Source organism: Peromyscus eremicus, chromosome 18, assembly GCF_949786415.1.
Source record: "Peromyscus eremicus chromosome 18, PerEre_H2_v1, whole genome shotgun sequence".
Classification (NCBI taxonomy): Eukaryota; Metazoa; Chordata; class Mammalia; order Rodentia; family Cricetidae; genus Peromyscus; species Peromyscus eremicus.
Genome location: NC_081434.1, coordinates 13395894 through 13420762, shown reverse-complemented (window position 1 = coordinate 13420762; position 24869 = coordinate 13395894). Strand labels below are relative to the sequence as shown.

At 40.6% G+C, this 24869-nt stretch overlaps 1 protein-coding gene across 1 annotated transcript in view; it reads left to right on the top strand.

Annotated features, from left to right (window-relative positions):
- The first annotated feature begins 3403 nt into the window (after positions 1-3403).
- Positions 3404-24869, top strand: part of Tspan8 (tetraspanin 8) — a 35119-nt gene continuing 13653 nt past the window's right edge. The window contains exons 1-5 of the mRNA XM_059245526.1: positions 3404-3564; positions 14381-14443; positions 19823-19960; positions 21566-21640; positions 21753-21860. Of these exons, the coding sequence (XP_059101509.1) occupies positions 3505-3564; positions 14381-14443; positions 19823-19960; positions 21566-21640; positions 21753-21860 (444 nt within the window). The 5' untranslated portion in view covers positions 3404-3504. The remainder of the gene's footprint in view (positions 3565-14380; positions 14444-19822; positions 19961-21565; positions 21641-21752; positions 21861-24869) is intronic.

Sequence of the window (24869 nt, the reverse complement as noted above, 5' to 3'; positions counted from 1 at the left end):
GAGAGAGAGAGAGAGAGAGAGAGGAGAAGGAGAGAAAAGCAGGGGCTAGGGGAGAGTGTGCTATGCAGGAAAAGGCATGGGAAAGGCAGAACATGCTTTTACAAAAAAAAAAAAAATCCACTCTCAAGGTAAGAACCCACTCCCACCAGAACACCATAAGTACCCTGATCACCTCTGATGGGCTGTGCCTCTGAACACTGTCGTATTGGGAGATTAAGTTTCCACCATGTGAACCTTTGGGGACACACTCAAATCACAGTAGTTCCCAAATAGAAATCTGATAGGCAGGAGGAAATGCTGTATTAAATATGTTTCTACTCATGCCCTTTCCACCACCCTGAGCATAAGAATCTCTCTCTCTCCCCTGCCAGGAGTTCTGTAGTGTCAGCAAACCTGACTCAGTAGTGACTGTGTCATGGAGGGTTTTCATAATGAGTCAGACTCAATTACTCTCCTCCTTTATTTACCCTGCACACTTCACTATGAGTAACAGGAATTGGCATGATGGCAATACTAGGGAAGTGGTATCTACATTTGTTTGGACTTTCTGCCCTTTTCCCAGTCATCATCTGTCCTTACAATAGCCCACTTGCCATTGCCTCTCTTTCCTAGTTTCACCTTTTGTAATGTTTAAGCTTTACGACTGACACTTCCAACCCCACCTCACCTCACCCGCCCGGCTCCACCTTACTCCTGCTACTGCAATCCCTAGTGACTAAAGCAATAAGTGACTCAAACTTCAAAACTGAACAGTTGCTGCTGCAGACAGAATTCAGATCTGCTCATCATCACTTGGCTTTGTTTCCAGAAGGGACTCTGTCACAAGCCGGTTTTGTGAGCAGAGTGGCACTTCCGTGAAGTATAAAATTTGAGCTTTTGCCTAGATCTGCATTTCTGGCAATATATCCACATCTGAGACAGGGGTTCCAGATGCCTTTCTAGAAAGATATTCTATGGTTGTGTTCACTTGTATATCACTATATGAATATTAGAAAGCATGGATATTAGAAAGTTAAAATAACCCTGGACTTTTTAATTATAACCTATTTTTATGTTCAAGCTATCTGTGTAGTATTTCTCCTGCAGTTGTACATAAAATGTTTTTACATTAAAAAAGGACAAATACTATAGAATTGTATTACATGAAATACATAGAATGTACAAATTCATAGAGACAGAAAGATCAGACGTTATTGCAAGATGAAGAAGAAAGGAACATAGAGCAATGATTTGTTAAGTTCAGAATCTCTGTTTTGTGTGATGGAAAAGCCCAACAAATGGACAGTAGTATCAGGACATAATATCATGAATGTAATAACTCAATACAATTAATATAATTAATGAACATCATAAATATAATTATTGAATGAATACTGCGAATGTAATCAATGAATACCTCAAATGTAATTAATATCATGAGTATAATTAATGAATATCATGAGTGTAATTAAAAAAATAAAGAAAAAAAGAAAAGAAAGGTACAGGTTCTGGGAAGGTTTGAAATCCAGAAATGTGTTTGTTGTTTTGGATAACACACTCGTAGTTCCCTAGGGAGCTCAGTGAAGGAGTCACCAACTGAACGTTCTGGGGATCTGGATCGCAGGCTCATTCCCCTTTATCTCCAACATTATGACTATACAGGGGAATGGGACAGGAGTTCTGTTTTTCTGGCATTTAAGGGCCAAATAGGAGAGAGGCACAAATAAATGACTACCAGAGGGTGTAGAGGTTTGTTCGGATCATAATGGTCACGGGGCTGGGGAGGTGATGGCTCAGCCAGGAAAGTGCCTACAGCAGAGGCATGAAGACCCGAGTTGGGTACGTGAATATGTCTCTGCCCATTCCTGTGCGTTGTCTTACTAACCAGTGAGCTTCAGGTTTGGTATTAGTTGGGGGAACTAATCCTAAATTTGATCTGCTACACTAAATATTACTGTAATAATGCATCAAAATTATTCTTTATAGTTACAGAGTAAAGTCATATATTAGTGAAATTAGGTATTTTTATGGGATAAGACTCCGGTCACATGTTACATTGCATTTAATAGAGTTTTGTTTTTTGTTTTTTATTTTTTTATTTTATTTATTTATTTTTATTTTTCTGAGACAGAGTTTCTCTGTAGCTTTGGAGCCTGTCCTGTAACTCACTCTGTAGACCAGGCTGACCTCTGATTCACAGAGACCCACCTCCCGAGTGCCACCACCGCCCTGCTTTAGTAGGGATTTTTTAAGGAATTATTTTCCTAACCACTTGAAGTGTGGGATTGTGATTGTTTTATTCAGGGACCAAGAAATTCCTCTGAGAGACAGGATGTGGACAGACCCAAGACCCAGATTGTTTCCTCAAAGCAACCTGTCTAAATAGATCCCAGAATCCTGCATTTAATACCTGGGAAGGCTCCATCCCATTAGCACCAGAACCAGCTGAATGAGCTGCTTTCACGAGTTCACAAACATGTTCCTCATGGGATTTTCTTTGTCAATTGCCCAGAACCCAGAAACCAGTCAGAGTGGAATTGTTGCTGTAGGTCATTTCTCAGAAGAATGAAACCACAGAGTTCACCTTAAAAGCAAAGGAGGCTATCAACCTGGTGTCTGTGTCATAAACTGAATACAATAGGGGCAGTCAGGAGCAGCTCCTGAGGTTTTCTTTCTTCCTTCCTTTTTTTTTTTTCCTTCACACAAAGAGGTAAAGATAAATCCTGAATGGTCTTACCCTAATACGCAAGGCCACCTCCCCTTCAGTTCTTGAAAGTGACAGGTATTTAAGGGAGCTCTTCCTTATGCTTTGTTTTTGAAGGAAAACAACAACGACAAACTAGCTAACTAACTAACTTAACTAGCTAACTAACTAACAAGACACACAGAGTTGGAAGCACTGACCGGGTGCTTGTTTCACTGTTCATTTGAAGTGAAAGATAAGAAAGGTTGCTGTAACTAAGCCTGGAGGCTTTGCAGGGTTCTAAATACCCATTGCTGCCTTTGAAAGAAACTTTGTGCTCTTATCAAAACGTAATGCAAAATGAAATGAGACACAGGTCCATTTACTTGGGAGCCTAAGAGCCTATATTCCAGTGATTAAAATAGAGGTTAGCCATGCCAGGCTGCGCCTTCAGAAGCCTGCCCACATCCCACCGGCTATCTCCCTGTACCATTCTCCACCTCTGCTCCAGTCACACCCTTAACTTGATATCTGTTTACTCTAGAGGGAGCGGGGTTTTGAGAAGAGATCATAAATATCCTGGCCCAACGCCCTAGCAGCCATAACAAGGAAAAAGAACATATTCGCCTGAAGATAACGTTGGGGATATTTAAATGTGTGGGTTAAATTTTTATCCACTCTAATAACTGGACTTTTTTTTTTTTCTTCAGTCTACTTCCTACTTCTTTGCTGTCTGCAGGCATAAGGATCTGTGCAGGCAAAATCCCCCAGAGCCTATTGCCGGATAGCTCTGTAAGGACTACTTCGTTCCACAGTACCTGGGTGCCTGTCCCTTCTCCGAAATGGCAGGTGTGAGTGGCTGTTTAAAATATTCTATGTTTTTCTTCAACTTCTTGTTCTGGGTAAGTATTTCTCTTTTAATTATCAGTTTTGTACGAGAAAGAGGAGCTTGAGATAAATATCATAATATACATAGAGCTAGAGGAATAGGAGGAAGAGGCATTTTTCCATTGAACTGTTTGGATTTGTTTGTCTCTCTTGGGTTGTTTCGGGAACTGAAAATAAGCCAATGACTCAAAAAAAAAAAAAAAAGTGTGCTCAAGTTCTTTGAAGATAAACATTTCCCAAATGTTTTCATATTGTTGCAAGACTAAACACAGGGGAAAATATCCCTTAATTAAGGATGATTATTCTTAGTTATATGTCAATCAGCACTCTCTGGTTTGAGGACTCCAAGGAAAACAGTTTGATTCTGCCTGGCTTCTGGTTCCCTCCCTGGATATCTGGGTTTAAAACAGGTGACTAAGTAGGGGGTGGCGGGATGATAAATGCATGAGAAGATCATTTTCAGAGCCCCAGGAAAAAATAACGGGTCTTGAAATGCTCCAGGAGAAGCAGTATGAGTATTTGATTATAAGATCCAGCTAAACCAGTGACTATGGATTAGTACTTTGAAGTCAGTATTCTGATGTGTCATCGGCCCGCCCTTCCAAACAACAGGGTTTGGATTTAGCGGAGTATGTTTTGCTTGAAAGTCTGTTGACGTGGACCAGAGGTTCTCAACCTTCCCAATGCTGCGACCCTTTAACACAGTTCCTCATGCTGTGGCGACCCCCAACCTTATTCTTGTTGATATTTCGTAACTGTAGTTTTGCTACTGCTATGAACCATAACGTGAATATCTGATAGGCAGGTTATCTGATACGTGACCCCTGTGAAAGGGTCGTTCCACCCTGAAGGGGTTGCGACCCACAGGTTGAGAACCACTGATGTAGCTAAAACAGATACAGTGAAAAATGAATATTAATGTGAAGGGCTGGGCTGTAGGGAAAACACCCTTACTTACCATTTTACACATAAGCGGGAAGTAAAATATGTTACAAGTAAAGCAATAGCGTGCTCAAATAGAAAAAAAAAATCATTTTATATTTTGGATTGAAAAGTGGTTTATGCATTATTAAGAATAAGGAGCTCTGGTTTTGTATCTGAACCTTTTGGCCTTTAACAGAGAGATAGATGGCTGGTATCAGCACAGTAAATTTCTTTCTTTTCTTTTTTAACTTTGGGCAAAGAGCTTATTAGAGAGTTGGACAGAGTGGTGGGGAAAAGGAAAAGCCCCAGTCTCATAAACTTCCACTCTGTTAAACTAATGATGAATTTAAATAAACTCATATAATTTTATTGTATGAAATGACTTTCCACTCAATGGCCAGTAGCCCTAGTGAATATAGGTGACATATTGGTGAATGAAATTAATTAAATAAGTATTTATTTACATAAATAAGAGAGTAAAAACATTTTGTTCTTTATACTTTGTTTTTTTTCCTAGAAAAATGGGCTGCTTTGAAAATGCCAGAAACTAGAAAAATATTTTGAGACTCAAGAATTTATGACAAATTTTAAAAATTCATTTGATACATTGCTTCTCCTGAATTATTAAAGTCACTGAGAGTAGAATATAAATGTGTTCCCTGGCTTTCTTTCAAACTTTCCAACATTCACAAACAAAGACAAATTTGGAAAATTAACTCTATTATCGGGCCTCTCAAACCGTGAAACCCCGATCAATCTGTACACGTTTCATTCACTTGCCCAGGCAATTATGAAGACACCATTAGGGTTATCATTCATCTATCAATACATTAGCATGTGTCTTGAAAGGAAATTACATTTACTAATGTACCTACAATATCATTCTCATACTTTAAAAACTTAATACGAATTTCTTAATGAGGGTTTAAATTTCTCATTGCTTCAAAAATGTTATTTGAACTGGGATCCAGAAAAGGTCCACAGACTATGGTCAGTTAGTGTCTGTAGAGTCCCCCTCCAACCTCATCATTTTTCTCCCTTTTGAAATATTGTGTGGTTATTTCTGCTGGCCTTATGAAACTTTCAGTGATTTGAATTTTGCTCTTCACATACCCAAGGGGTACTTTTCCATACTTTTCTATCTTTTGTATTCCTATAAGCTAGCAATGGCATCAGGCCGCTTGATAAGATGCAAGCTTTTGTGAGGGAGAAACTGCTACTTCATAAGTAATACTATGTTCTTTCATCAGGAAGTATACATAGTGTGTCTCTATTTATGATGATGCTCAAGTTCATTTTCGGTTGATTAAAATATTGAAATGGGTGATAATCTAGTGCTATCAATATTTCTTCACATATTAGTTAAGTTATATTGTTTAGTTGCCAGGGCATCCAGTGTGTGTGTGTGTATGTGTGTGTGTGTGTGTGTGTGTGTGTGTGTGTGCACCCATGTAGGTGTGCACATAGGTATGTGTGTGTGAGAGAGAACATATATAAGTACATCACATATTTTTTGTATGTCATAGATGCATACACAAATGTGGTGTAAATACTTCTTTCTTACTTTTTTAACCAGATTTCAAATTGAGTTAGCTTTCTCATACCATTTAACAATAAGATAATATTTTCCTAAGAAATGAATATATAGTCCAATGCAGTTCTAAGATAATATTTTCCTAAGAAATGAATATATAGTCCAATGCAGTTCTTATCCTTATTGATGTACAATTTATTCTTGGTTTTTGACAAAAGGCTCTTCAAGTTGGTTTCTGAGGCTTTTTGACATGATTATAATAATCTTTATAACTTCTTTATTAAGTGGGACAAGATATTCCAGGCTCATCTGCCCGTTTCCTGGCCAGAGTTAGAATTACCTATTTCTTCAAGAAGTTCTGACCTCTTAACTTTTTACAGAACTACAGCCATTGTTTATATTTCTTTTTTCTTTTCTTCTTCTTTTTTGTTTTTTGAGACAGGGTTTCTTTCTTTCTTTCTTTCTTTCTTTCTTTCTTTCTTTCTTTCTTTCTTTCTTTCTTTCTTTCTTTCTTTGTTGTTTAAGATTTATTTATTATGTATATAATATTCCTCCTGCATGTTGCATGTTGTCTGCAGGCCAGAAGAGGGCACCAGATCTCATTACAGATGGTTGTGAGCCACCATGTGGTTGCTGGGAATTGAACTCAGGACCTCTGAAGAGCAGCCACGCCTCTTAACCTCTGAGCCACCTCACAGGCCTGAGATTGAGTTTCTCTGTGTAGTTTTGGTGCCTGTCCTGGATCTTGCTCTGTAGACCAGGTTGGCCTTGAACTCACAGAGATCTATCTGCCTGGCTCTGCCTCCTGAGTGCTGGGTTAAAGGCGTGCATCACTGCCATCCAGCCATTGTTTATATTTTTATGATTATACAAGTATTAATATACTAATAAACACAGCTTTTAAGATATTAAAACAAATCTGTCTGAAAATACCCACACCACACCAGAAACTATCTTCAGATTAGGAAAAAGTTAAAATACATCATTATTTTATAAACAGAGAATGCAAAGTTCTGATTGAAGTTGTGAATTCATTGTCTAATTCACAAACAGGAATTTGGAATAGATCCAGATTTTGAACCAAAACGTTATATAAGGATAATCTCGGAAAGGGATGTACAATCAGTTTAAGATAAAGGGTTCAAGGTCAGTTGCAGCTCTCCTGTCTGTGTGCCATTATGTTCCCAGACACTGTCACAGCTTTCCTGGGGGACTCTGATTACTTTATGGTTACAATCTCTTCTTTCTCTGAGGTCACACATGAAATCTTACTGATACTGTAGATTTCAGTTAGATAATTCTAACTTCCTTCACTGATTTTTCTCCTCCCCATGTGTCGTGGGACCTGCAACTTCTAGATAAGAGGTAGTGACCCTCAGTGAGGACAATGGCTGGAAAGATCAATGCTAACTTCTTAGCCACATGTGACATCAGCATTTTAAATCAAGATGTAGGCATCTGGAGCTGTTTTTGAGGTGAGGGGGGACATTCCTGTTTCTACTCTTGTGTCTCCCCTCAGCCTGGAGTTCTCAGTTGGAAAGTTATGATCCTTCATAGGAAATTAGCAATTTGTCACATTCTTAATGTTTACATGAGCAAAACTTTTAATGTTCCCATTGATGTGGTTTTCTTGTAGATATCCATGGCCTTGTTTTTTCAAATGCCTTCTTTCTGGTTCTAACTTGTGAAACTTGGCTTTTGTAAAGTGGGGCCAGATGTTGAAATATCTCTGAGATATGCATATAGTCACTTGATCTAAACATACTGGTTTCTCTTCAGGGAGAACTTGATGTGCCACACAAATATGTGGCGGTTTACATTTGATAGAATTACTAATCAAAGAAAAACATGTGAGTTGAAAATCATTCCTAATCATGCTGGAGACCGCTGCAAGTGAGAGAATTGGGGGTGTTATCAATAATAAAGAAGTTGCAGATACAAAACCTATTTCCCTGAGTCATATGTCAAACACAGGAAATGCCCAAATTTTCTCATGCCCTTCTTAGATAGGACAGGCCTGGGAGTATCAAAGAAGTGTAGGGTTTTCTGGGCATCTGGGTAAGTATGGGGCCTTTTCTTGGGAAGATGCAGGGTAATAAAAACCAGACATGGAGTACCATGTAGAGATCAGGTTTCATGAAGAAAAGCACATTGACATGTTACCAGTCTTTAAGTGAGCACAGTGAGGAAAGGAGGCTAATCCCTAAAGCCAGAGGCATCCGTACCCAAAGGGATCAATGCAAAATGGAGTTTGAAGTGTTCAGAAGATAGTCTTGACATGGACGAAATCCAAGAACCTGTGATTCATTGTTCATTGTCTTTTCTACCTTGGATGTGCTCAGCTTCATTAAGAGCTTGGAGGCAAAGCAGACATCTCTCTGAGATAAGGGTACATTACAAATATTAGGGCACAATTATATTTTATCCTGTTGGCTGATGAAAAGCCCTGTGAGAAGCAGTTTCCTGTGGCTGAAATCTATGATCTTTTTAAGTAGAGTGGCTGCTTGTCTTTGTACAGTAAATGTTATTCAGTTGAACTACAGTAACAGTGAAGATCTAAGAACCCAGTTGTAGTGAGCTCAGGTCAGACAAGACATTGCTTTTTTACTAGCTGTACTTCCTTGGAGGGAAGAGCTTCTCTGTATTTTACAGTTTGCCATCTCCCCAAATTTTAATAGATCTATGTACCCCTTAGATCATTTTGATGATTAAATAAGTTAATATGCATAAAGGACTCAAAAGAAAAATAAGCGCTTACAAAAATGGCATTTCAATCAGCATTGTATAGGCATTTTTTTTTTTTTTTGGTTTTTTGAGACAGGGTTTCTCTGTGTAGCTTTGCGCCTTTCCTGGAACTCACTTGGTAGTCCAGGCTGGCCTCGAACTCACAGAGATCCGCCTGGTTCTGCCTCCCGAGTGCTGGGATTAAAGGCGTGCGCCACCACCGCCCGGCCTTGTATAGGCATTTTAATGAAGAAGATATGAAACTATTTCATAATGTGATGGATAATTTTCCGTGTTGGATTTTAGACCAGGGGAGGAACTAAGACTGAAAGAATTTATGATAAGGCAAGAATTATTCCACCCCAGTTAAAGAAATGAAAAAAATATGGATTCCCACCAATTGTGATTCAGATCTGAACACACCCTATTGCTTTGTGTGCTAACATATGTTCATTGGCTGTTCAGTGCACCTTTCTGCATACATAAAAAAGAATGTGACACTTTTACCTAGAAAGATTAATTGCAAAGATTAATCAAGAAATTTTGCAAAAACTTATGAGCAAGGCTTGGTATGCAGTAGATTAATTGATTTTTTTTATTCCAATGATGGATCATATTGCTTTTTAGTATAAGAACTTGCCCCCCAAATGATAATCATATTTTATGCATAGTAGGCTTTTAAAACAGAAGCATAATTTTAGCTCTGCTTGACCCTTCTCTTTTCTCACAAGACAAGGAGTCTGTGAGAATGAAGTGTGTAGACCTTAATGATTCTAGCCTCTGTTTTACATAGATGAGGCCCCAAATGTCCCCACCCAATTGGCTTTAAGCCTGTTGCTATGGATAACACAGACTCTCCTCCGCTCATGACCATTTCGAGCAGCTGTAAGCTGAGCTTGGGTTTCTAGGAACCCCCACGAATTCCTGTCAAGTCCTGAAGATTTCAAATGAGAAGTTAGTTCAGAAAGCCTTCCCATTCTCTTCCTAACATTTTGTTGATTTCAGTGTATTTTCTGTCTTAGTCTGCTTGGGCCTCCATAAGATATTACTGTGGATTGGTAGTTGAAACAACAGAAATTTGTTTCTTACAGTTCTGAAAGCTGGGAGGTCTAAGATTGAGGTGATGGCCACTTGAGTGTCTGGTGAGGGTCCTTCTCCTGCCTTCTTACTATGTTCTCATGTGATACTTCCCAGGGGTTAAGTTAATGGAGAGAGACAGATCTCTCTTGTAAGGTTCATAATCTTATTGGATTAGGATTCTACCTCAATGAGTTCATTTAACCTTAATTATCTCCTAAAAGTCCTATTTCCAAATATATCACTGAAGCAGTGTTTTGTATAAGAGTCTAGGGAGATGCTAACCAGACCTGTTGCTTGCCCATGTGCAAATACCAAAATCGCCTATATTCTCAGAATACTGATTCTGACCAACCACATCCTAAGTGTAAAATTCAAAGACATCAAGTAAGAACTGGGTGAAAACCAGATTGTTCTCCTGAAAGTGAAACCAGAGTAAAGATGGGCCAGTTAGTTCTACAGTACCTACTCATGCCAGGCCTAGGGCCAACAGATTAATGCCTTTCATTTTACAGTCTTACAATTAAAAAATATCTAGAACTGGACATGTCTTAACAACATCACAGACCCTTAGAGTGGAAGACAAGGGATGGGGAAGGCGCTATGCACTCACTATCATGGTCCATCTTAAAGCAATGGTAGTGAAACTGCTTTGTATTTAATCAACTTGGTAGACGATGCATCAACTTTTAAGATTAGCTTTAGCATTTATGAAGGTTCTAACGGTGTTAAGTTTGCTATCCTTACATTTGAGTTTCTCCAATGAGGTGAGAAAGATGTGTTTTAAACAATATATTTTTATTTTAAAACTAAAATACAAAAAAAAAAGAGAGGGATAGTGATGGGCATGGACATGAGCATTTAGCTAATTTCTATATGTGCAAAAGAATTTTGTCTAGTTGTGAAGACAAATTAGGCAAAATATTCTTGACTTCTGAGATAATTGAGTACTCCTTTTCAATGTTGGTGTTACAGATAATATTCAGTTGCTGAGAAAACCTAACATGATTTGAGAGTCAAATATAGTTGATAAGATAACACAGGTATAAGAGTCTAGGGAGATGCTAACCAGACCTGTTGCTTGCCCATGTGCAAATACCAAAATTGCCTATATTCTCAGACTACTGATTCTGACCAACCACATCCTAAGTGTAAAATTCAAAGACATCAGTACTTAATTTCTAAGTACTTTGAAGTAAATAATAATGCAAAAAGGAGATAAAGGTTTAAAGACTATCACATTCTTACTATAAGAGTTATTATTATTATCATTACCTTATTTTTTGAGATCACAATATAGTTACATCATTTCCCTCTTCCATTTCCTCCCTCCAAACCCCGCCATATACTGTTTTGTGTTCTTTTTCAAATTTATGACCTTTTTTTCCAGTAATTATTGTTGTAGACATATGTAAATATATTACCTATAGGTGTTGTATGTATAAGTTTTCAGGGCTGACCATTTGATATTGGAAAACCAATTGGTGTGCTCTTACCTGGGGAAGACTATTTCCCCAGCTCTCAGCATTTCATAGTTGTCTTAAAGCTTTCTCTTTGATAGTATAATAACTTCCAAATAAACAATAGTTACTAGGATAGTTAACATTACTTATAGTTAAAGTTAACGACCAGAATAACTGTTAAGATGATCAACATAAAATTGAAGATCAGAGTACACCAGGCAATATGGAAAGGGATAAGTAGCACTGAGGGCCTTTTAAAAAGCCATATGAAAACCTACTACTGTGGAAGCTTCTAAAGTCTATACATAAATAAATGAAATTTAAATAGAGTTACCATACAATGAGAGAGATAATATCCCAACTAGATATCATATGCTACCAAATAAAACTCCCAGTACCAAGAATGGGTTATATCTTTTTGAGTTGTTGACAAAAAGGTTCCCATAGACTCCTCCTGAACATTACAAGCAATTGCTGATGCTATTAGCTACCCTCTACCACCTTACTGCTCAAAAAAAAAAAAAAAAAAAAAAAGAAAAGAAAAGAAAAGAAAAAAACCACAGGCTTATGTTATCAAACATGGAGAAATCTGGCTAGTACTAAACAAAAGCTCCATCCCTACTGGTTAATTGCCGTACATGCTACTGGAGGAGAAAAGTAACCATCAGTTTCTTCCAGCTATGACCCCTCAGAGCTGTAATGACAACCTGCCTATAAAATATGCCCATTGGCTCAAGAGTGGCATGAATGTTATAGGAGCAATCAACCACTTTTTGTTTGGATTTCATGAGATGTAACCTAGTCCTGATACCGTGAAAGAAGTGGAGAACCTGAGACGAGATAGGTCATGGTCTCCAAAGGAAAACCCATTACTACTATTCTGCTAAATGAACATAGCAATAAAATGACTCCTCATGACATATTACTATACCCATAGATCGGTGCATCCCTCAGCCCTCATCAGAGAAGCTTCTTCTTGCAGTAGATGTTAATGAACACAGAGACACACAACTGGACAATATGCAGGGTGAAAGACTTTGGAGTGCTCAGCCCTGAGTAGAATGCTTTTGTTTGTTTGTTTGTTTGTTTGGTTTGTTTTTTTTACCACATCTCTCCCCTTTAGGCTCAGGGATCCATGCAGAAGAGGGGGGTAAAAAGATTGTAAGAGTCAGAGGTGATGTGTGATTTTTAAGTAAACAGACACAAAAGGGCAGATACATATATGAATTCCCGGAGACAGTGAAAGCATGCATGAGACATGCTCAGGAGAGACAAAATCCTGGCACAAAGGAGAAGTGGGTACAGACTCCCAGCCCTAGCCAAGAAGCTGTTCCCAAATGATAGCAAGGGGCAGGAGGAAAATCAGTTTTCTTTAATGGAGTAATACCGGGGATATCAACCAGGCTCATGGGCAGCTGGCCAACACAAATCAGACTCCATGCCTTTTAGTGGATTTTTCTTTTCTTTTTTGTTTTTAAAAGAAAGAAAGAACAAGAAATGGGTTAGGAAGGGAGGCAAGATGGCATGGGAGTTGAGGGGTGGAAAAGAATATGATAAAAATATACTGCATGAAATTCTCAAAGAATACATTTAAAAATGAGGATCAGTATAAATGTGCTTGTAAAGGGAGAAGAAAAAGACAGAAAGTATCAGGAAGGAAATCAATTAAGAAACAAGAAAAAATGTGATTATTATAGAATCACCACCAGGAGGTCTCTTTAGTTATTATTTGACGCTCATTCTTCCTCTCTGACTTGCTATCTAGCACCTGCTAACGTGGGTTCTTATCTTCATTTGTAAATATTAGCTTTGTTAGGAAGAGGGGTAATGAGGCTTGCAACTCTAAACTTGTATTAATTTATGTTATATAGTGTCTATATATGCCTGCATATAAGATAGTCAATTGTATAAGTTATTGTCTACTGAACAAAGAATTCTACTTTTTTAAAAAATTGCATTAGAATAATTGGGGCGATTTTTATAGGAGTTAAAGCATGTAAGAAGGGCAGATTGGTTAGGAGTTGGCCTGGATTTCAACCTTGTGACTGTAATCTACCAGGATTCAGTTACTTTTAACAAACAATTTGGACTTAGATGGTCTTCGGGGAAGCAGAGATTCCATGTCTCCTCAGCTGCTCTGTGCGCTGCCTATTCCTTTAACAATCCCCTTGACCTTCCTTCTACTGGAAGCTTAATGAGAAAGCTCCGAACGTTCTGCTGAAGGTTGCAGGCATGTGGTTCAACCATGCATGCATGAAAGCAAGGGCACTCCAAGGTCACTGGGTTTTGGAGAACTCGACCATTTCTTTTTTAATGTATGCAGAGGTCAGAAACATCTAGAAAGTCCTCCAAGGCCTACTATGTCCGGCATGTCACCAGGGCTGCTCTCAACATATCTATCTAATAATATATCTTTGATTTTTTTGAAGCCTCTATGTATATCTTTCTTTTTTAACCTTGAGAGACAAGAGTTTTCCTTACACTAAGGTAAAATGCGTTTCACGTTTTATGTGTTGGCCATGGTCCAAATTAAATAATCTGGTAAAGTCATTAAAGGAATTTAAGACTTTAAATACTGTTCACATTGTTTCTTTTCTCTGGGTAAGCCTTACTACCTAAAAGAATTTTTTTTTTAGAAAAAGTTCATTCGAGTTTAAAAATATTAATCTATACTATCATTGCTAAATTTCAAATTTTGTAAAATGCTCTACTATTGTTTATCTTTGCAAATTTCAGTCTTCCTCAGGAATCCTGAATGCATATTTGATAATTAGTAAGTTATGCCTTTCTTTCTTGGTCCAAAATAGAGTTCACAAGTCAAATCCAGGGGTATATTAGGAGTATCTTATCTTTAAACCATAGGCAGAAAAACCCATGTGATTGGAATTAAATCATGTGAAATGTCTTTTTCTACCCGGCAGAGGTGGATTCTTGTCTTAACACTACGAATGGACTGTTATTCTTATCAGTCTTATAGACTGCTATGGAGCACTTCAGACTGTAATGGTCTGATTACTGATAAACTGTTACAGCCAGATAAATGGTGTTTATGGAATTTGCATTTCATTTTATCTTTGTACTCTAACATTTCCCCCCCTGTTTCTGCAGATATGTGGTACATTGATCCTGGCACTATCGATATGGGTACGAGTAAGCAAGGATGGCAAAGAGGTAAATATAGATACACAAAGCAACTCTGTCTCCTTCATGAAAAGCAACAGCAATAATAATGACAAGTAGAAAATGTTGTGTACCATTTTTCTTCAATGCCTCACTTACCATGTGTGATGTTTTATGGGTTTATAATTTAAGCCATCAAAATGGCTTGTTATGTGCCTTGCATGGAGCAGTCCTTCTGGAGAGTAGAGAGGGGTGTGTTATTGTTACAGAAACATCTGTGTTTGTGAAGGGAAAGAAATCTAACATTCCAAGCTACCCCAAATGTAAGAGTCAGTCAATGCAGTTGGGCTGGTCAATCGCTTGGCCAGAGGACCACTCCTCAGGAAGGCTGGTTTACCATAAGCCATGTTAAAAATACAGGAGTAATTATGTCCTTTATGAGAGCACGTGTTTTTCCTTCTGAGCTCCAGCACTCTGTGTAGTTGGTAATGGAGAACAGGAATTCAGCATGCTGCCCATTACATTGGCACCCCCAGTCTGCTTTTGCCATATGATTATTTGTCTGACCTTCATGGCTGAATGTGTCAACTCAAATAGTAGGGCTTCCTCTCTTCCTCTTAGGCATCTTCCTCCTCCAGGAAGCTACCAAGATTTATAGCTCATCTGCCCTGGGGCTTTTCAGTGAAGCTCAAATAAAATTATCTTTGAGCTTTCTTCTGAACCCATTCTTGAATTCTTCTATCAGCGAGACTAAGAACCCTGAGAGGTGACCCCAATTTCCCTGGCAACATGTGTCACCCCAGGTGGGGTTGTCTCTCCCAAGTTCTAGTAATATTATTTTCAAACTAGAAAGACTTCAACACAAGGAGATGTAGGAAGGGGTCTAAGTAGAATCTTGCATCCTTCATACTACAGGCCAAGCTGATGAGCATCTTGGAGACACTGAATACCTTCCCTCCCCACCAAGAACAACTTCTATAGTACATTCTGATTATGATGTAGCTGATCCCAAGGTGATTGGTCCAAAATGAAGTAAGATGAAATGTTTTCTTGGAGAAGAAAGTGATTCTAGATTTCAAGGACAGCACAGTATAAGGGTAGTCAGTATTTACCTCTTACAACCAGAATTGGAGGCAACCACTTCAACCAGAGGCGATCACACTCATGTGACTCTGGTGGTGTTCAGCTTCTTTTTTTTTTTTTTTTTTTTTTTTGGTTTTTCGAGACAGGGTTTCTCTGTGTAGCTTTGTGCCTCTCCTGGAACTCACTTGGTAGCCCAGGCTGACCTCGAACTCACAAAGATTCGCCTGGCTCTGCCTCCCAAGTGCTGGGATTAAAGGCATGCGCCACCACCGCCCGGCGGTGTTCAGCTTCTTGATCACACAAACAGTTAATAAGACCAATTCCCTCACACTGCATATCTTTCACCCCAGGGACAAAGCTCTTATCAATATGTCCCCAGGTTTGGACGTTTAGTTTATAGGCACCATTCCAGCCCCAGGCTTCGGATTCACCACATGCTATTTCTTTTCCATGCTAAAGTGTTAAAATGTGTAAGGAGGGAGAAAGGCTAAGTGTGCACGGGTCGGTTGTTGTTTCAGTCTTATCCAAAATAACTCCACACTGGCTGCATTTCTTGGCTCCCTTACTTGCATTCCTCTTCTTCCCTCTCAATTAAAAGAGCACCCTCAGCTCCCCCAGCTCCCCCCTACCTCCCACCCCCACCTTGCTTTACTGTCCCAGCTCCTGCGGAGCAGTTTGCTCACCTTTGGTTGTGAAAGCAAGCTCTTGGCAGGGTCACATCTATTGTTAGGGCCTTTTCAAAGGTTTTGCTCCAATACCTTTCCTCCCTTAAGAAGAATTCTCATTCCGACTGAAAGTTATAAAGATGATATTAAAACTGCGGTGAAGATGATGTTTTAAAATTATTTAAATGCATTATACATCACGGTACAACTAACTGCCTTTGGATACGGCCTAGTGGAAAGAAGGATGGAAAGAAGAGTGGCAGCTGGTTTGTTTCTTTTTCTAGTATGGACAGCTTTTCCAGAAATATTCACGCCCTACCCCCTTCCCTCTTTCCCTCTCTCTAGCTCTCTCTCTTACAACTCTTTCTATCCCAAGAGAGTCCAGAGAACCCCTGAGGCAGTTCGCTACTTCCTCATTCTATATTTCACCAGATGATTAACCTGGGAGGGGCTGGGTAGGACAGAGAGCCTTGCCTCCCAGTTCATCAGAATTCCATTTGTTCTGATCAGTGTGACTCTAAATTCCCGATGACCCCAGGAACTGGAGTTCGAGAGGAGGAAGAGGGTTTTGAAGACGTATGTAATCTGTCTGACTTTGACGCTCATAATTTTAAAAAAAAAGAAAAAAAAAAGACTAAGAACCATGACTTTGAGGGTACTTTGGACTTTTGAAGATGTGTGCACAGCCTGAATTTTATATTACTATTTGATTTCTGGGCGATGTTTTCTTTCTCCCCAGTGTTTCTGTTAAGCAAATTTGGTGTTTAGTCTGTTAAGACATGACACACATTGAACACATTAAAAGAGAGCTGTTGTCCTTGAGAGAATGTGACTCCAACGCCACATCTGGGAATGAAATGGACTGGACTGCAGGGGCTAGACAGCGCTGTTAGTCACATTTAGACCCCTGTGCCGTCAGCCTCCGCCCCAGACCAAAAGTCAACCAGCCTGGCTTACGCGAACTTAACTTGACGATGTGTGTTTATCTGGAGTTAGTGGCAAAGAATCAAGACTGAGTGAAGAGCTGAATTTTCTTCCTGGGAAAGTAGAACTAGTAGTTTTTTTTTTTTTTACAAGGGCCAACATGAGAACAAACATACACAAGAATGACAGGGAGGAGACATCTCTTTCGGCTAACGTGCCTTGGAAGGGTCATTTTTAAGGATAAACGCCATAGCTTCCAAGGTCAAAATCGTGGGCACCAGCCTTGTTCAGGACATCTTTTCTAATCTAAAGAAGGTCCCGGTAGCCTCATTTTACAGACCCACCAGCCCCTCTTTGGAATGTCTCCCCTTTTCTTAAGAAACACACAGACTCTGTTTATATGGGGCAGCTCTGGAAAGCTTGCTGGATTCCTGCTGGAACAAACATCCGGCTCCAATTTCTAGTTCATTCTTCAGGAAGAATAGGCATTTGTTGGTCTGAGCTTGCAACAGCGACTGGCAGTGGGTCAGCACACAGTTTTCTTTCTGCCTGGTCCCTGGCAGTGGGTGGCCTCACCACAGTCCTTAACTACTGCCTGGACGAGTGTCAGCTGCACCACTTAGGCTCCCTGTGTAGATAGTCCATCTATTGTCTCTGCGTCCGTCCTGAGTTCCAATAACCTTGCTAGAGTCTTCTGCCTGTTCAGATGTCACAGCATGTCCTGGTGACCAGACAGAGCTGCCTTCCCAAAGCTGCTTTCTTGACATATCTGTTTTGTCCCTGACCTTGTGCCTGCTTGTTAACAACAATGACTTCTCTGGCTTTAATAATTTCCTAATCCAGCCGGGCATAGTGGCACACATCTTTAATCCTAGCACTTGAGAGGCAGAGGCAGGCTGATCTCTGTGAGTTCGAGGGCAGCCTGGTCTACAGAACGAGTTCCAAGACAACCAGAGCTGCTTTCTAGGGAAACCCTGTCTCACAAAACCAAAATAAATGAATAGAGTAAAATAATTTCCTAGTCCTTTTAAAAATATATTTTCATCGATTCTTTGTGAATTTCATACACTCATACAAGGTATTTTGATTATATTCACCCCTCACTCCTCCCCGATCCCAGATCCACCAATTTACCCTTTCCAAAATTTATGTCTTTACTTTTGTTATTGTTGTAATAACCCACCAGGCCCAATCTGTGCTGCCCGTATACTCACAGATATGGGGCCATCCACCAGAGCAGAGCGGTCTGTCTATCAGGACCTACAACCTTAAAGGAAACTAATTCTCCCTCCCAAGAAGTCTGGCTCCAATCTCAACAACAAAACAAACAAATAAACAAACAAAAACCTCTCCCCCAAAATAAATTTTAAAAAAAATTATGACATAAGCAGGTTTTAAATTTGTAAATCTAAGCATTATGTGTGAGCAAATACTTTTATAGACAAAGGAGGTTTTAGAAACCACAGACCCGACCTATTTCCCTTTTACAAACTGCAAACGGGCCTGAAGGCTCAGGTTCATTTATGGTCCTGGGGTTGCAAACTTGTTGCCTAGTGGGACCCCAAGTAGAATGTGGATCTTTGTGTTTAAGCTTGCATAATTTCAGTACACACCTTCATATTGACTATTGAATAAGTATTTTCTGTAGGTTATGAATGGATTTCAAAAAGCTTTCAACACAGAAGGATCACTAGTGGCGTGTTATGTTTGCATTGATTTGGTAGAGGAGGTGACGTGTGGGTGGTCTGAGAGATTAGAGAATACAGAGTCCTGAGTGTCTTTGCATGGAGACAGCCCAGTACCTTGAGGTTCCAGGTGGCACGGGGGCTCTGAATGCAGCATGCAGGTGGAACACTGGCACAAGATCTCCATCTCTACTTATAATTGACTACTGCACATGCATCCATGCATCGAGGGGGACAAGCAGCAGATGGGTTTGGGGTGCTATGAGGTTAAGTACAAGAGGATACTTGTGTCGCATGTAGAAGAACTGAGTTACACTGGATGGGTAGCCCACCCACCATAAACAGACCTACAGTATTTTCCTCAACATCCCATAATTTAACAGTCAGGTAAAATTAAAGTCTCTGGGTTAAGTCCTTCAGGGAATGAGAAGATAAGGGTTAACATGGGCTTATTGAATTCTTACCAAGATGCAAGTGGGCCTTTTCAGTCAGTTCCTGACTTCTTGTCTATTTTGCACAAAGGCAAAGTGCATTAATTTTTATCACCACAGCCTTGCTTGTTCTTCAACTCTGTGTAAATGGATCTTACAGCATTTGCTCTTTTATGTACAGCTTCTTCAGCTCAACATGATTCTGACATTCATGCCATAACCAGCAGCGACTTGAAGAACTTGGGGTATTCTAAAGTAAAAATGATTAGATTATCATAAAACAAAGCCTTTTGTTATGCTACTCTATGTATCAGATGTACACTGTGTGAACCAAAGATCCCATCGGAAGGACTAAAAGTACTTTTCGTTTTCAACTTTTGGAAACAACTTTAAAAGGGCCATTACAGTTCTTCCATTCAATATCTACTGTTTCACTCTAGAATTATCCTACTCAGGTAGGTAGCATTTTAGCAGAATGTGAGCTCTACCAGGGCGGAGACCTTCACTAGCTTAGACCATGATAGCTTCTCAGGGTCTCAGAACAGGGCCTGGCACTGAGTGGGTACTCAAGGGATATTGGGAAAAGGAGATAAAGAAACGTCAAGATAAGGAATTCATACCGCCCCTCTCTTCTGTCCGTAGATCATCTCTGCTGGAGACTCTGGCACGAACCCCTACATTGCTGTGAACATCTTGATCGCGGTGGGGGCCATCATCATGGTTCTGGGCTTCCTGGGCTGCTGTGGTGCTGTGAAAGAAAGCCGTTGCATGCTTCTCTTGGTGGGTTCCAGACCAATCCCAGCATCCACCCTCAGGACCCCAAGGGTTATCCATCCCTGTGGTCGGTCTAAAGACTTGGCAAACTTGATGAAAGCCTCATTTATTTTAGAGGATTTACATATGGAAGATACTAGGGCTTTAGGTTTTGGATTACCTTGGCTTAAATTTGAGGTTACTTTTAGAGTCTAAAGGAAGATACATTTTAATCAGTCATGCTTTCTTCTCTCATTCCGTCCTTCATTCGAATGACCACTTGGCCATGTTACTGTGTGTCAGACACTGTGTTAAGTGGACATAACCCATGGGGGAAGAACAAGTGAGAATATGCTGGATGGTGATGGAACACACCTTTGATCCCAACACTTGGGAGGCAGAGGCAGGCAGATTACTGTGAGTTCGAGGCTGGCCTGGTCTACATAGGGAGATCCAGGACAGGCACCAAAACTACACAGAGAAACCCTGTCTAGAACCACTGCCCCCCCAAAAAAAAGAAGTGAGAATATACTACAGTGAAAGTGTTTGCAGAGGAGAGGGGTGAAGATTGGGGAGGGAGCTTTTGAGTCAGAGGTGGAAATGAATAATCTGTCTGCATAGGTAAGGGTGTGCTGTGGGCTGTGGTCACCCGGAAGAGAGCCTGGGATCCAGGGTTGCTCTGAGTGAGGAATGGGAGTGTCTTGGGTGTGTCTGGAGAGGGCTATTTCCAGTAATGATAGGAGATGTATTTGTGTGGGCTGTAAAGTACAGGCTGTGCTAAGGAAATTGCAAGGGAGATAATCAGATTTGTGGTTTAGGATTTTCCAGAAGGGCGGATTGAACTGGGATAGCCCATAGGCATTCACTTTTTAACTTATAGACTGCAAAGTAATGAACAGATCTTGTCAAACTATTAGAAAATAGAGTATTTGTGGGGTGTAAATTAGAATGAACCTAAACTTGTGTCTATAAATAAAGAAGCAGTTTGCATATCTGAGAACAATAATGGTGCTTAGATGTTTGCTAAGGGAGAAGACAGAGACACATTTAACAGGACTCCAGTAACATCTTCTGTGAGAGCTGTTTGAGTAATGAGGCCTCTTTTACCATTTGGGGAATTTAATTACTTGAGGAACTTGTTTTTTTAAAAAAAAAACTGGTATGTGGACTCCATCCTCCAGGCAGAGTTCAGGATTTACACCAGGAACATGGTGCCATGTGATTCCCACAGGGAAGATACTGTTTTGAAACCAGAGCGTGTGCGTGCGTGCGTGCATGTGTGCGTGTGCGTGTGTGTGTGTGTGTGTGTGTGTGTGTGTGTGTGTGTGTTAAACAGGAATAGGGAAGCAATACTTAGGTCCTCTAGGCTTTCAAACCTCCCTCCCTTTAGGATGAGAGAATCGACTGTAGTCTTTCCAGTGAGATTTAATTACAACCACTTTCCTTGATCATTTTTTTTTTAAAGGCGATGTTTCTTGGTAGTAATAGAGTCAATTTATAGCTTCAACACAATGGTGTAATAATGGGAGACTGAGGCTGGTAGTTCTGGCTGCCAGGGGTCACGTGACACTGGAGCGCTGTTGGTAGTTCCTGGCTGCTCTGAGAATAACACACCTCTGTCTGGTCTTTCAGTTTTTCATCGGCTTGCTCCTGATTCTGCTCTTGCAACTGGCAGCAGGTATCCTGGGAGCTGCTTTCAAATCTGAGGTATGTTCACCGAGGAGGTCTGACAGCTCTTGGAAAGGCCCACAACATTGAAATTCTACACGCTGGCATGAATACTTTAACAATGTGTATATGTATTTTTTTCAATTTTCAGTCTAGCCGCCTTCTGAATGAAACGCTCTATGAAAATGCAAAACTCTTGTCTCAAACGACTCCTGAGGCGAAAGAAATCCAGCAGGCCATGATTGCACTTCAAGAAGAGGTAATGAGAACGTCCTGGCCACTTGGAAATTTGAATATAATTTCCTCAATGTTTCACTTTGAAATTTAAAAAGTGAAGGAAAAGAAGAAAGAAAAAGGATAGGAAAGGGCATGATTGCCCCTAAGTATGGTGGAGGAGAAAGTTTAGTGTACATTAAAAGAGTATAGGCAGAGGCAGGGACATCTGGGACGTCCGGAGTGGACATGACCAGGCTGAGACAGGCTGAGATGGGCGGTGTGGGGAGAGGGGGAGGGGAAGAGGGGAGAGAGGGGAACCAGGTGTACCAGCAAAGAGGGCCAAGGTATAGAAGGAAGGGTAACCCAAATGTCTGGATTATATAGGGAAGAGCCTCTGGGGAAAGGGCAGCCCAGCCCCTGGGCTGGAGAGTTCAGGGCAGAGGGTGGGATATGTCAGCCTTACCCTGTAACAAATAGGGACTGAGGGATGCTAGGAGAACCTGGTGGCCAGATCTGTTTAGATATGTTACATAAGCACTCCGGCCATTTGTTCCAGGGTTTGGAACTTAAAAAGTTATTATTACCGCTTTTTAAAAATATATGTGTGGTGCCGGGCGGTGGTGGCGCACGCCTTTAATCCCAGCACTTGGGAGGCAGAGGCAGGCGGATCTCTGTGAGTTCGAGGCCAGCCTGGGCTACCAAGTGAGTCCCAGGAAAGGCGCAAAGCTACATAGAGAAACCCTGTCTCGGAAAAACCAAAAAAAAAAAAAAAAAAAAAAATATATGTGTGGTGTTTTGCTGCATGTATGTCTGCACATCACATGCATTCCTGGTGCCTGCAGAGGCCAGAAGAGGGTGTTGGATCCCCTGGGGCTAGAGGTATGGGTGGTGATGAGCTGCCCTGAGGTTGCTGGGAATCAAACCCAGGGCGTCTGGAACAGCAGTCAGTACTCTTAACCACTGAGCCATCTCTTCAGTCCACTATTTAATTTTTTAAATTGGTATGTTTATTCTGTGAAGACAAATTGTTCATTTTTCAGATTTTGACTGATTATTATGTCACAATGTAATAGGAAAAAAGTGCTTGCAACAGTTTCCAATCCCTTAGGATTTGAAGCCATTTAGAGGATAGATTAAGAAGCTATGTCTACAACAAATTAAGCTTTTATGGGACAAACCAGTAATTGTTTTAATATTTACAATCTGAAAGAGTAGTGTGCTGAGGAGTCTACCCTTCTTCTTTTCCTCTCTCCACTTAAAACAACTCTTCCTGCTCCCTACAACCCTATGAACCATTGACTTTATTTGTTTTGTGTTGCTATGCCTAAATGCCCGAGACTAAGTATTTTGTACATAAAAGATATTTATTTGTTTGTTGGGGGGTTGCTTGTTAATTTGTCTGATTGTTATTTTTAGACAGGTTCTCACTATGTAGCCCTGGCTATCCTGGAACTCACTATGGAGATGAGACTGGCCTCGAACTCACAGAGATCAGCCTGCCTCTTAGTTCCCCAGGTGCTGGGATTAAAGGCCTGCGCCACCACGCCTGGCAGAAAAGAGGGTTATTTTGCTCACAGTTCTGGAGGTTGAGGAGCATGGCATCATCTGCTCAGTTCTGTGAGGTCCTCGCGGAGGAGAACATCACAATGGTGGGAATAAATACAGAGGAGAGTACTCAGAGACAAGAAGCAAGAGTCTAGAGAGGAGGAAGGCCTGCTTTTTTATTGTTGATTTTGCTCATGTAGTTCTGAATGTTCAGATTTTCTACATTTCTTTTAAAAATTTGCTTTCTAACCAGCGTTCAAGGTTACAAAGTATTACCAGTGGCTTTTCCTGTGTTTTTTTTTTTTTGTTTTGTTTTTTTGTTTTTTTGTTTTTCAAGACAGGGTTTCTCTGTGTAGCTTTGCGCCTTTCCTGGATCTCACTCTGTAGACCAGGCTGGCCTCGAACGCACAGAGATCCTCCTGGCTGTGCCTCCCAAGTGCTGGGATTAAAGGCGTGCGCCACCACCGCCCGGCTCCTGTGTCATTCTTATACACACTTTATTTTGCTGGACTCCTCTCCTCCATTCTCCTCCCTCCTCCTCTTGCCCACTCCCACCATTTGTACCCTTCTGACCCTAGTAGTCCCTTTCGAGTAAGTCACAGTCTCCTGTCACTCTCCCTACCCTTCCTTAAAATCTCTTTTTCCCCCTCTCATGGAAACCCACTCTCTTAGGAACTAACTCAGTCCTGCAAACCCCACCCACTCTCTTCAGCCAGCATCGATCCCCTCAAGAGAGTGATTCCTTTTGGCCCAGTTCCCACCTTATGAATGTTCTCTAACGCTGCAACCCAAGATTGCAGGGCATGAAACCAAAGCAGATGTGACATCACGCTGATGCACACCGTTGTTGAGTTGGGGCTGACAAATAACTAATGAAGGGGTTGGAATTTGAGTCCAGATCTACAGGACCTCATTTTTTTATTTAGGCTACTAGCCCCTTTCTCCTCTCTCTCTCTCTCTCTCTCTCTCTCTCTCTCTCTCTCTCTCTCTCTCTCTCTCTCTCTCTCCCTCCCTTCTCTCCCCTCCCTCCCTCCCTCTCCCTCCTCTCCCCCCTCTCCCTCCCTCTCCTTTAAGGTAAAATCAAATGGAGGCATTAAAACTATTCAACTATCTGACTCCTTCCCAGGCTTTACTGAGTATTACTTCTGAAGGAAGCTGGGTCAGAGCGGGTTTGTGAGGTCAAGGTCTCTTGAGAGACTCCTTCCTGTCTTTCTATCATTCCCACATGCCATGGAGTGCACTTCCTGCTTTTCTTCCCCTTTGTGAATACATGTGCTATAAAGCATGATGAATTTTTCTTTTGTCAGAGGCTTCCTAGCCACACCTTTAGATTTTAGAAGTCTCATCATAATATCTACATGCAGTGTTCACTGTAGGTGTGGTTTGGCATAGAAATTCTTAGAAGGTTGTAGGAGGGCTGGATTTTTATAGGTTGTCCATCCTGGCTTTTCATCAATTGAAATATTTCACTCTTACCATCTGCCTTTTAAATATTGAGCTGAAAGTC